At 35.5% G+C, this 12,351-nt stretch overlaps 3 protein-coding genes across 3 annotated transcripts; 2 read left to right on the top strand and 1 right to left on the bottom strand.

Moving 5' to 3' along the window:
- Positions 1 to 740: 740 nt before the first annotated feature.
- LOC120331917 (zinc finger CCHC domain-containing protein 24-like) lies at positions 741 to 3,868 on the top strand. The gene is made up of 3 exons (XM_039399097.2): positions 741 to 886; positions 1,090 to 1,239; positions 2,531 to 3,868. Exons 1-3 carry the CDS (start codon positions 875 to 877, stop codon positions 2,642 to 2,644), a joined length of 276 nt encoding a protein of 91 aa, XP_039255031.1. The 5' UTR covers positions 741 to 874; the 3' UTR covers positions 2,645 to 3,868.
- Positions 3,869 to 6,720: 2,852 nt separating this feature from the next.
- LOC120331412 (zinc finger CCHC domain-containing protein 24-like) lies at positions 6,721 to 8,984 on the top strand. The gene is made up of 3 exons (XM_039398484.2): positions 6,721 to 6,841; positions 7,081 to 7,230; positions 8,605 to 8,984. The coding sequence occupies exons 1-3, from the start codon at positions 6,827 to 6,829 to the stop codon at positions 8,716 to 8,718; spliced, it is 279 nt and encodes a 92-aa protein (XP_039254418.1). The 5' UTR covers positions 6,721 to 6,826; the 3' UTR covers positions 8,719 to 8,984.
- A 107-nt stretch (positions 8,985 to 9,091) lies between these two features.
- On the bottom strand, positions 9,092 to 11,512 carry LOC120331411 (retinoschisin-like). The gene is made up of 5 exons (XM_039398483.2): positions 11,156 to 11,512; positions 10,894 to 10,941; positions 10,369 to 10,503; positions 9,934 to 10,103; positions 9,092 to 9,352 (listed from the first exon to the last, which is right to left on the bottom strand). The coding sequence occupies exons 1-5, from the start codon at positions 11,421 to 11,423 to the stop codon at positions 9,197 to 9,199; spliced, it is 777 nt and encodes a 258-aa protein (XP_039254417.1). The 5' UTR covers positions 11,424 to 11,512; the 3' UTR covers positions 9,092 to 9,196.
- Positions 11,513 to 12,351: the final 839 nt, after the last annotated feature.

The raw sequence follows: 12,351 nt of genomic DNA, 5'->3' as shown, positions 1-12,351 counted from the left end.
TTTTAAAAAACTTCTGCCAAAAGTGCTGATGTAATGGAAAAATTATCAACTTTTTTTTACATGGAAGGCCTAAATTGTCTTTATCGTAATTTCGCTGTTCAGTCATTTTTCTGCTAATTGTATGAATGTGAAACATCCAGTAGTACCGGTAGTCCGACGAGATCGCTGAAATGCGGCACCGTGCAAATTTTTCAATTTTGAAGACGTCATCAGGTATTTAAAGTCAAAAACGAGTTTCATTGAGCACATACAATTTTTTAAAAAAAAGTTAAAGTAATAGCCTTCTAGCGACAACATCAAGCATTTAATCTTGGCAGCAAAGCGATACTTTAATAATAAGTAGATGAAAATGCAAAATTAAAGTTTCTTGCGACCCCCCTGATATTCCCTCGCGGGCCCCAGTTTGAAAACCACTGGTCTAAACTCTAAAGTAAGATTGCAAGATCGTTTAAAATATTTTAACAAATAATACGGAAGGAAAACGATCGAAAGGTGACTCTATAAACGTAAATAGATAAACGCATGTGACGAATACGTAGGCGAATGTAATCTTATTAATTAAAGTTTCTAAGTATCTAAACTCTGTTCAAGCAACCGCTTGGTCATGGTGATCCAAGGTGTTACTAATAAATATTTAGCGTTGGTAAAATGTTAAGATCAGCATTCTTCATACGATGATAGACAATATAAATATTTAAATAATGCATTACTCGCCAACGACTTTCATCGGGCCATTGACTCACAATGTAAAGGTCACATAAGGAAGAAGGCTGAAACTGGGCGCTTTTAAAAGAACTTTATCGGGGCCATAGCGACAAACGCCGATACCATAGTCCGACACTTCTACGCGTTACAGAGTCTTAGCAATTTTGAGATGTCAAGTCAGGTAATTAGTATTTTTTGTACTTGTTTGCTATAAAATGGACCACCTCATATATATCTGTACATATGAAAATTGGTGATTGGCTAATCGGAAAGTTAAAAGAAGTAGGCTATTCAAAACACGAATCCGCTTTCTGTGTTCATCGAAATGCTGATAAGTTTGACCTTTTTAGTTTAGCCATGACTTGTTTATTTTATTTATTCAAGGAAGGAAAAACTCCTTATCAGGGAAAAGCAAGATGCTTTGGTGAATTCTTGTGTCCGGAATGCAACAGAACGTGGATGAGTGCAAACAGCTGGGCAAATACGGCACAAAAATGCCAAAATTGCATGATTGACGTTTACCCGTATAAACAGGTAATCTGAACAATACATACCTATATTTTTTCAGCAACGGACAAAAGTAAGATATTGAAAATCTGATAAGAAGTTTATAAGATATATTAACCAATACCTTCCGCTCAATTATAATATATTTATATATATATTTCACTTGTGGGTCCCTGTAAACCTTTCTCGTTTTTGGTGCTTTCCCTGTTCTGAAATTCAACTCGCAAATAAAACATTGACGAAATAAGCAATAGATATATTTACTTTTGGGTTCAACTCGTTTTTTGTATTATCATGCTCGAGCGATGCTGCCTGACTGACTATGTTCCGACTTGCGTGTGCTCAGCTTTTGTTTTGTCGTTATTACGCCCATAATATTTTAAGACGCGATATGGATGGATCGTTCTGATAAATTTTGTTGTTGCCTTCAGCCTCCCATCACTTAAACTCGCTTTTCTCTGTGAATACTGGAAGCATCGCTTTAAAAATTTGTGTAGTTCAATACAGAAGTGTTTCCAAGATGATGAATACTTCAATAATAAATATTTTCTATGTGGGTTGATGTTTTTTTTTTCAAATTACGCTATTTTTGATAAAATTGGGCCACTGAGTGGATGTGCTGCTGACCAATTTTCGAAACTTCTTTCTTAGCCATAGCGACGCGCCGCTGTTCAAGTACCACCAAATTAGATAACTAAACTGTTGTTCTTCTGTTATATCGTAAATATATACTATTACGGTTATATTTATAGTAATAGAAGGTCGATGCAGTAGTGGGATTCAGCCGGTTCGAACCGGTTCTATAGAACCGTCTCACGGAATTTCATGAGATCAGCGAACCGGCTGAAAATTCGACATTTGTACGCTGAAACCGGCTGACAAAAAATTTGAATCCCACCACTGGGTCGATGTCTGTGTGTGACTGCGGTTTATTCACCTGACGCTGGTTTACCTTCTCTAATTAACACAACTTTCCAAGTTACAACGAATTAGGAAGCTAGAATATTGAAACAAAAACGTTTCAATGTAAATAAGTCCCGTTTAATATCGAAATGAAGCCCAAAGCAGCAAAGCAACGTTTAAACACGACACACTGTAGTGTGAATCCTTCAAATAATTCACGCAATAACGCAGCCGTTGATCATCCAAAGAACAAACTCGGATTGTTGTTTCTCTTCAATATGAGTACCGTGTATCTTTACACTCTGTAAAATTATGTTTATTTGGACATTTGACATTTTATTTCATAAATCACTCACAATATTCGAACCCCAGTTTGCTAAGCTATGGTTTAATTATTGACATATATACGTTTCAGTCGGCTCTTCAGCGATCCGGTCTGGAAAACACTATATCTGCAGAAGTGAGACATCCGCAACATCTTTGTGCAAAGTGCAGACGACTCGGAAGGCCATGCACGGATAGATATTAAATTAGTTTTGATTCAAAGGACTGAGATTCTTTATATAACAGATAATGTATTATTTATGACTTGAGGCACCCATGCCACAGGCAGTTAGTCAATAGTCAGTACTCGCTTTATATCAAAGGTTCATTCAGACCAATTTATCACAATTTGTGAACCGTGTTTGTAATCCCTATTTATATGGTAGTTATATGGTAAAAAAAATTTATTAATAGGTAAATATATCTGAGTAGAAAACACCACACCTCCTTCAAAACGCTATTACGGTATTCAAGCGCGATTAGATAATGCTGGTCAAGCTTTATTTTTATTTATATGGTATTTATATTTATCACATTAAAGAGTGTCACTTATATATTTAAAACTTGTCATTATAACAGAAATACAGAACAATTCTGCTTACAGCAAGTAGCTCTCACTTTGCTGATAAAAAGCAGGGTCCTCAGTTTCACACTTAGAATACATATGACAATCCCCTCGCAACAAATCCATCCGTATGCTTATTTGAGCATTCAACGACAGTGGATAGAGCCGGACATAGCGACAAACAACGGGTTTGAGTAGCTTGTTATAAATCTTTGTGTTGAAATCAGTGTTGGCAGAAAAGACCTGAAAAATATTTATATGCTCATTTTACATTTCTAATTGATAGAATTTAGAATACATATGTCCTTTCTTTCGACTAGTGTAAACTCCAAGATAAAAATATCTATCGTACATCATACTGGGATTTAGGTATGAACATCAAAAGCAGGTCCAATCAAATTTGTATCTGTTCAAAACCGAACATGGTTATCCTATGTTATGAGTTGTTTAATCATGAAGTCTGGATGTTTGCGGTGGAGTTTGACATAGTTAAAAGACTGCGTAATACAAAGACTTCATGAAAACAGGTTGAAAAGCACTACTTTAGAACAAAGGATTCTAATACATTTGCCATACATTAAGATTTTTGATTGGTAGAGCCAATACTTATATTCTTTTATCATATACTCATCACCTTTGTTGTAAAGGAATAATGCATTTATTGTAAATGTATGCAATTTTGTATCTTTCTCAAAAATTTACATATATGTTATGAAATTGAACAACATTTTTATTATCCAAGGAAAGACATTTAACCAAATAACAGAACTATAATGAACCCAAATTTTTAATCTCGTCTATTCCGTTTTTCTCTATCCAATCAATTTAATTTGTTTCATTGTCACAAGAAAATTTATATGATGTAACCAATTGCCTGGATATTGGGCGACCTTTCGGACTCCAGACACGAACTTGTAATCACCAAAACCTCAGATCACGAGAATCTGGGAAGCGCCATAATATCAATGGCAATCCTGTATGTAGAAACTTGTATTTATGGCGTACAAATTTACACTCCATACAGTTACTTCAAGAATTGCCGCAACAATATAATATACTACACCGCATAAAAACTAGCCACAAATCATTTCTCTCTACTGGATTGATAGTTTACTCCATTTTCCACACATATTAAAAATAGAGAATTTTGAAGTGCGAGTAAAAGTTGATAAGATCAAAACCTGGAAAATATCATGTACCAGCAAGAAACAATTATTTGTAAGGCTGCGAAGATAAATATACATATGAAATATATATAAGATTGAGTAAACGAAACGACCCCGACTTGGAAAAACGAACTGTACATCGCTCAGCGGAGGGTGACATTAAACCCTTACTTACCTCACAGGTTGTTGCAAAATTTACAGTATATATACTAAAACTATCTCCAGATAAAGCACGATTGAAGTAATGATATTTTAACACAAACATTCGTGTGCGCAAATAGCCGTTATCCCTGAGTGTAAATGTTCATGGGTGCGTATAGAAGTGACCCGTAGTTGCAATGATATGCAGATTTAAATGCCCTGAACGCAGATTTATCTGAAAATAATGAAACGGGGTCGAACCCCCCCCCCCCCTTTTGAATTTTCTAAAAGGTGAAAAAGTTGCCGATAACACGTGCAATTGCCTTCTGCTAAAATCGCCGTTCGTATTCTTCAACGCGGCGTGTTATTTATGCCGTGAACGCCCTTTACAATGGTGTTTATTCTCTTTAAATCACAAATTTGTGCCGCGGGAACAATGATAATTATTTTATTTTTATACTCGCACGGAAATGTGAAAACTGAAAAAGCGTGCAATTGCCTTCTGCTAAAATCGCCCATGTTTGCATCAGCGTGTTATTTAGGCCGTAAACGCCCTTACGTCGGTTTTTATTCTTTTTAAATCATAAATTTGTGCCACGATAAACAGGATAATTATTTTATTTTTGTACTTTGCACGGAATTGTGAATTCGTGAGTTAATATACGTTCATCGGTGGTGAGATTCTAAAGACAAAAGAAGGAGTAAAACCGCGATTTGAATTTGATTGAAAAGCGGCATTATAAAATACTGAAAATAAAACCGTAAACAATGTAAGTCCCGCGACAGTCTAAAAACTCTTTTCTAGTGGCAAAATCGCAAAATTTCGTGTGCCTATTATGTTTGGTCGCCGTTTAGGAACACACCGTCACTAAAATCGATACACGGGTAATTGTGTGTGGGATTTGCTTTTTATCCATTACTTTAAAATTGACGTAGAAAATTTTCGTGTTATCATTAAACAAGGTTAAAACGCGATTTTTTTTCCCGGTTTGTGATGATATATAAGATAATTAATCCGAAGTATATCCATCAATTTTTATTGTACTGAAATAAATTTTACTCCATGAGAATTTACAGCAGATTTACGGATTTTTCAGGAGGTTTTATCTTTAAAAATAATCGGAGTGTCAGCATTGCGATTGAACGGAGTCAATGTTACAAGCACATCTCAAATTTGTCGAATTTTCAAAATAGAAAAAATACGGATCAAAACAATATATGATAGGCGACGGGCAGTTACCAAAAATTTTTATTTTTAAGTCGGCAAATGGCCGAGGTATTTTAAAATTGGGAATTGTAAAAAATTGTTTCGTTTTGTCGACGCAAACGCTGGTTAAATTGAAGACAATTAAATTAATAAAGCAAGACATTTTAAATATGCCCTTATCGGTCACGAATTGATTACTTTGCACAACAGAAAAATCATTTTTCGTTGTAAACGTCGGGCTCTTTTAACAAGTGGCGTAATCGCGGCCATGAATATGTATTTTTGATGGAACAACTACTTCATATGCATTTCCATTGTACGAAATAAAATTGTACTTTTCGGGATTTTATATCAGTTATTGAAATTTTTCTAACGGCGATAACGAGTTGGCAAGATTCCAAAAATACGTATTAAAATTAAATACACCGTTTATCTCATATTTTTATGTCTACCGATCGCCGTGGCATTTCAGAGAACTAATGTTTTAATTTTGACGTAAGAAGAAGCAACCGCGAGTTACGTTGGACACAATTAAACTAATATATAGGGACATTTTAGAATTTTGTAGTTGTCAGAGATCGAATATTTCACGCGACAAGAATAATCATTATACGCTGAAAAGACGTCCCTTTAACGAGCGCGTAATGCCAAGACTGTTACCGCAATGGGAATTTATGATTATGAACCCCCCCCCCCCTTTTGAAAATCCTGGCTTCGCCTAAAGTTAGAGCCTCCTATACTTGGCTTGACGAATTTTTAATAAATTGCTGTATTGAGGGTAATTCTTGTACTCGTGTTCTTCTACTTGTGTTTGATAAAAGGGTAAAATATGCAAAAAAGGTTAAGAACCACTGGTCTAAAGTAGGATTGTTTGAGATATTTTAACAAACCATACCAAAAAAAAATTTGGAAGGTGATTCAATAAACGCAAAGAGGTGAACGTATGTGGCGAACACGATCTTATTATTTGAAGGCTCTAAAATTTAGAGTCTAAATATATCAAGCTATGTTCAGGTTAGCGCTTGAGTGTGGTAAGCTAAACGTGTTAGTGATAAATATTCAGCGTGGGTGGAATGTTAGGATTAACATTATTCACAGATAATATGCAATGTTTGAATAATGCATTAACCACAAACAGCGTTCATCGGCCTATTCACTCGGGAGTTACAACATGCACTGTGAAAGTCACGTAAAGAAGAAGGCTGGAACTGAACCGCTATGAAAGAACTTTATCGGGGTCATAGCGACATACGCCGATAATAGAGTTCGACACCACTGCGAGTCACAGATAAGAGTCTTAGCAATTCCATGATGTCAAGTCAGGTAATAGTATTTTTTTTTGTACTTGTTTGTTATAAAATAAACCGCCGCATTTTAGTGAATATAAAAATCGGTGTTCAAATAATTTGAAAGTTAACGGTAATATTCAAGACACAAATCCGCTTTCTGTAGTTCATCAAAATGCGGTTTAGTTTGATCTTTTTAGATTAGTCGTGACTTGTTGAAGAGATGGATATATAGAATTTGATTGAATTCAATATCAAGATGACCTTATTTTAAAGGGAGGGAAAACTCCTTATCAGGGAGACGAAAGATGCTTTGGGGAATTTCGTTGTCCGGAATGCAACAGAACTTGGATGAGTGCAAATAGCTGGGCAAATACGGCACAGAAATGCCAAAACTGCATGATTGACGTCTACCCGTATAAACAGGTATAATTGATCAATACTTACATTTTTGTTGAGCAATGGACAAAAATAGGATATCGAAAATATGATAAGAAGTTTATAAGAGATGTTAATCAATACTTTCCGCTCGATTATAGTAAGCTATATTACAATTTCACTTGTGTCTCACCGTGTCATATTTTCGATTTTGGTACTTCCCCCGTTCTGAAATTTAACTCGCGAATAAAACAATGACAAACTACACAATAGAGATATTTACTTTCGGCTCAACTCGAATTTTGTACTCTCATGCTCCAGCGATGCCTGACTGTCTGTGTTCAGATTTGTGTGTGCTCAGCTTTTGTTTTTGTCATCAATATGCCCATAATATTTTAGACGCGATGTGTCGAATGTTTCGAAATGTTTCCAGGATGATGGATAGGTAAATAATAATTAATTCATGGAAGTTGATGTTTTTCGAATTATGTTATTTTTGATAAAATTGGGCCACAGAGTGGATTTTCTGCAGGCCAAATTCCGAAACTTCTTTCTTGGCCAGCGACGCACCTCTGTTCAAGCACAACCAATGTAGAAATCTAAACTGGAATTCATTGTAATAGAAGGTCCATGTTTGTCCGTGACTACGCTTGATTTCCCCTGACACTGGTTTACATCCTCTAATTCAGGGTTTCTCAAACTGGGGTCCGCGGACCCCTGAGGCCATGATGACTGCACAAGGGGTCCGCAACGATATGAAAGAGTCTGACGGACTTTATTGATTTATTTCAATCAAAAAGACGTTGCCTCTCTTTGGTTGAGTGTTGCGGACAAATGTACATTTTTATAAGAAAAAGTAATTAAAATTCTATTGCTTTCTGCAACGATCTACATGTGTGAAGCTGCATTTTCAGCTCTTATCAATATGATGACAAAATACAAGTCTAGACTTACCGTAGAAACGAATCTACGAGTTTGCTTGTCACAAATTGCTTCGAGAATCGATAAATTGTGCAGCGAAAGGCAACCTCATTCATCACAAATGTCATTTGTGTTAAAAAGTAAATGAACATTATTCTTCCTCGTTGGGGGTCCGCCAAAACTAAGATTCACAAATAGGGGTCCGCGGCCCAAAAAGTTTGGGAAACCCTGCTCTTATTAACACAAAAACTCGTTCACAGTCCCGTCCGAAACTCTTAAAGAATTGTCAAACGAGAGGTAGATAGATACTCGGCGCGTGGGCCACAACTTTATAAGTTATAACGAATTGGCAAGTTAGAATATTAAAAAAGCGTTTCAATGTAAATAAGTCCCGTTTCATATCCAATGTTTCATATCCATGAAGTCCAAAACACTCACAACTCTATTTTCTGAAATATTTGAACCCTATATAGTTTAACTATTGACTTATATACATTTCAGTCGGCTCTCCAGCGATCCGGCTTGGAAAACACTATATCTAAGGAAGTGAGACATCCTCAACATCTCTGTGAAAAGTGCAGACGGCTAGGAAGGCCATGCACGGATAGATATTAAATTAGTTTTGATTTTTTAAAGGACTGAGATTCTTCATATAACAGATAATGTCTTATTATAACTTGGAGTAAACCTTCCTCTAATCGTGCACGTACCCATGCCACAGGCAGTTATTTAGTAGTCAATACTCGCGTCATATCAAATGGTCATTCAGACCAATTTATCTCAATTTGTTAAGCGTGTTTGTAATCCCTATTTCTCTTCACTTTTGATTGGTAACATACATCACGCCTTCATATTGTGAAAAATTTCAATAATAGAAAATTATGTCCGAGTAAAAACACCGCACTTTCTTCCGAAACGCTCTTACGTTATTCAAGCATGGCCATGCTTTATTATTATTTTCATTTATATGGTATTTGTATTTATCACATTGAAGAGTGTCACTTATATATTTAAAACTTGTCATGATATCAGAAATACAGAACAATTCTGCTTACAGCAAGTAGCTGTCACTTTGCTGGTACTCAGTTTTACACTAATAATACATATGACAATCCCCTCGCAACAAATCCATCCTCATGCTTATGTGAGCATTCCACGACTGTGGATAGAGCCGAAAATAGCGACAAACAACGGGACTAGGTAGCTTGTTATAAATCTTTGTGTTGGCATCAGTGTTAGCAGGAAAGACCTGAAAATAATTACGTGCATATTTTACATTTGTAATTAATATAATTCAGAAGATGATCTCTCATTAGACCAGTGTAAACTCTAATTTAAAAGCTCACACCTATCGTACAACATACTAGGATTTAGGTATGGCCGCCATAAGCAGTTCCACTCAAATTTATACCTGTTCAAATCTGAACATAGTTATGCTATTTCATGAGTTGTTTAAACATGAAAGTGGATATTTGCGATGGATTTTTACATAGTTAAAAGGCTGGGTAATGCTAATACTTGATATACTTGATAAAAAAAAACATGCTAAGAAACACTGATTTAGAGCAAAGGAATTCTATACGTTTGGCATAGATTAAATGTCATTTTAACTGGTAGAGCCAATACTTATGTATTCTTTTATCATATACTCAATCACCTTTGTTGTAAAGAATATTGCACTTATTGAAAATGTATGCAATTTGTTATACGTATCATAAATTTACTTATATATATATATATATATATAGTTATAAAATTAAACAAAAATATTTATTATCCAAACAAAGACAGTTAACCAAATAACAGAACCAATGGACAAGAATTTTCAACCTTTACTATTCCGTTTTCCTCTATCCAATCAAATTCATTCATTTCCTTGCCACACGAAAGTTTGTATGATTTAACCCACTGCGTGGTTCCTGGGCGACCTTGTGTAACAACTCCAGATACTGACTTGTAATCACCAAAATCTACTTGAATCCAGTCTCCTATTTTACCACCTGAATATAATGAGCTAATATGTATTGCAACTGATTACGAGGATGTTGAAAGTACAAGTAAGTGCTGTCAAATATTGAGGTCATGAAAACTGCCCATTCTAGCTCAACAGAAAAAAGGTTGGACAAGTTGGACGACCGCCTTATACAGTTTAGTAATAGGTGGTAGTAATGAATTTCGTAATCGTAAGTTCGTAAGCAATGCGCAGCGGTATCGTCTAACTCTAAATTGTAACATTTAAACTTGAACTACAATTGAAGTTCTTACTTCCGTGAGCAATCCAGCATCTAGCACCTTCCAAACGTCCTTCGTGCGCCGCCCAACTCGATGACCATTCAGTAGATGACGTCATAGCACTATTTGGAATGGATCCATTTTTTAACCCCAGAGAGCAGATATTATCTGAATATATAAAAGATTAATTTTCAATGAATGTATTAGTTGAGGAGTTCTGTGCAAAAATTTATTACTTTGATATTCAACCGTCCATTTTCATCTCGTGCTAGTATGGACAGGGATCATGGTTTTATTCAAAGTGACTATAACACTTTTCACTTATATAATAAAAAAACAGCGCCTCCCCTCACCAGGTATTACGTTGCAGGAAGAAAAGCTCAGTTCACCAATTTATGAGCAATTACGACTTGCGCGAGGAAGCGTGAAATCAAGTATTACCATATTCTATTATACCTGCCTTGTAACAGTATACAAATATGCACGTTTTCGAATTAACAGAACAATTAATATATTAAATATCTTACATGGAACAAAATCGTATCTTTTTTCTCTTACCTTTTTCTGGAGAGTTCTTTGTAATCCTTTGGAGAAAAAGTATTCTTTCTGAATACGGAAAAACAAAGATTGACTAATGGAGAAATACGAAATTAGAAAGTATTTTGGGCAGCTGCGTGTAGGCAAAAAATAGTCTGAAAACGAAATACTACACATCATCTTCGAATAGTCGCTCAAAATAATAACCAAGAGTATCACGAAATCTGATGTTAAGCGTTGAAACTGACGAGGCTCAGATGTTTAACAATGTTATAAGTTCTACCTTCCAATTGTTCCACCCTGGCTTCTAAATCTTGGGTCGCTGTGGAAGCCGCCCCGTGGTCTCCTTTTGGGCCTTGTGGACCCGGACTTCCCTTAGGTCCTCGTTTGCCGGGAATGCCTTGACACTGATTGCACACAGATGAAACAGAACCTTCTCTGTTATCGGACAACAGAGCGGTGCAAAAATCATAAACGTTTGGAATCTGGCAACAAGCATTATTAACTACAAGAATGACGAGCGCAATAACAAGTAATATCTTCATCGCCATTGGTTTGGCAATGAACGCCTCAAACGACCGTTCAATTTGAACTTGTCTGATAGAATGCTGCAACGGGTTATTAAAATAGGCATTTATCAGTAAGCGAGTACTTTAAAAGCAACGTATTTAAATCGTGCGAAAAAGGAGAAACTTGCAGACCACGGAATCTGACGTTCCAACTCTGAAGAGCAAGAAATGTGCTCACTATAGGAAGTTATTATACGCAAATTCCATTGTGGTATGATCCTATTCCCTAACGAGAAATTACTTCCAAGGATTGATCAATGCGTCATGCTCTTTAAATCTAATTTCCGTTTTCATTTCTATGAAATTTCAAGTTTTTAACGCATCCCTTCGTAGGAAAAAATGAGCTGGCATTTCACGAAAACAGGTATTTATCATTTCATGAAATTCCATTCAAACTAATAACCAGATATTCATTAAAGGCTAGCTAACATACACGTATTCTTTGTATTTTGAAAATTTTTATAAGCGACTAGATTTAAGTTCAGTTATAACAATTTTCCAGCAATACAGCACAAGTTGGTTATTACGACAAATTGGCCAATTTAAACCAAAATAATATTATTTATAATATGTGATAAATTCACTGGATTTCCGAATTCTTATTGGCATATTTATTAGTACTCCGTCTTCGACCACTTCATTGTGACCATTGCTAAATATTCTTTTATCTGCCTATACTTTCATAATTCTTACAATGTTGTAACCGCGCCAGACAATTGAACATGGTAATACTTCAATTTATCCAATGGTACTATCACTTGCAAATACTAAATTGTATTTTACTAAAGGGCGGTATCGATACTATGTACCTCAAGATTCATTAAAAACGATTCAGTTATAATTACTACCTAAATGTTGTTTTATTTGGTTCACACCATGCTTCATTTGCTAATGACTATTAATTAAAGCA

Source organism: Styela clava, chromosome 6, assembly GCF_964204865.1.
Source record: "Styela clava chromosome 6, kaStyClav1.hap1.2, whole genome shotgun sequence".
NCBI lineage: Eukaryota > Metazoa > Chordata > Ascidiacea > Stolidobranchia > Styelidae > Styela > Styela clava.
The sequence above is the reverse complement of the archived record's forward strand: the minus strand, read 5'-3'. Positions and strand labels throughout refer to the sequence as shown.

Bases quoted from the DNA above. Each gene is read 5' to 3' on its own strand.
- LOC120331412 (XM_039398484.2), top strand. The intron at 7,231-8,604 runs GTATAATTGATC...TATACATTTCAG, and splicing joins ACGTCTACCCGTATAAACAG to TCGGCTCTCCAGCGATCCGG.
- LOC120331917 (XM_039399097.2), top strand. The intron at 1,240-2,530 runs GTAATCTGAACA...TATACGTTTCAG, and splicing joins ACGTTTACCCGTATAAACAG to TCGGCTCTTCAGCGATCCGG.
- LOC120331411 (XM_039398483.2), bottom strand. From the start codon at position 11,423: ATGGCGATGAAGATATTACTTGTTATTGCGCTCGTCATTCTTGTAGTT. The intron at 10,942-11,155 runs GTAGAACTTATA...TTCCGTATTCAG, and splicing joins CAGGGTGGAACAATTGGAAG to AAAGAATACTTTTTCTCCAA. The intron at 10,104-10,368 runs GTAAGAACTTCA...CATTATATTCAG, and splicing joins ATGCTGGATTGCTCACGGAA to GTGGTAAAATAGGAGACTGG.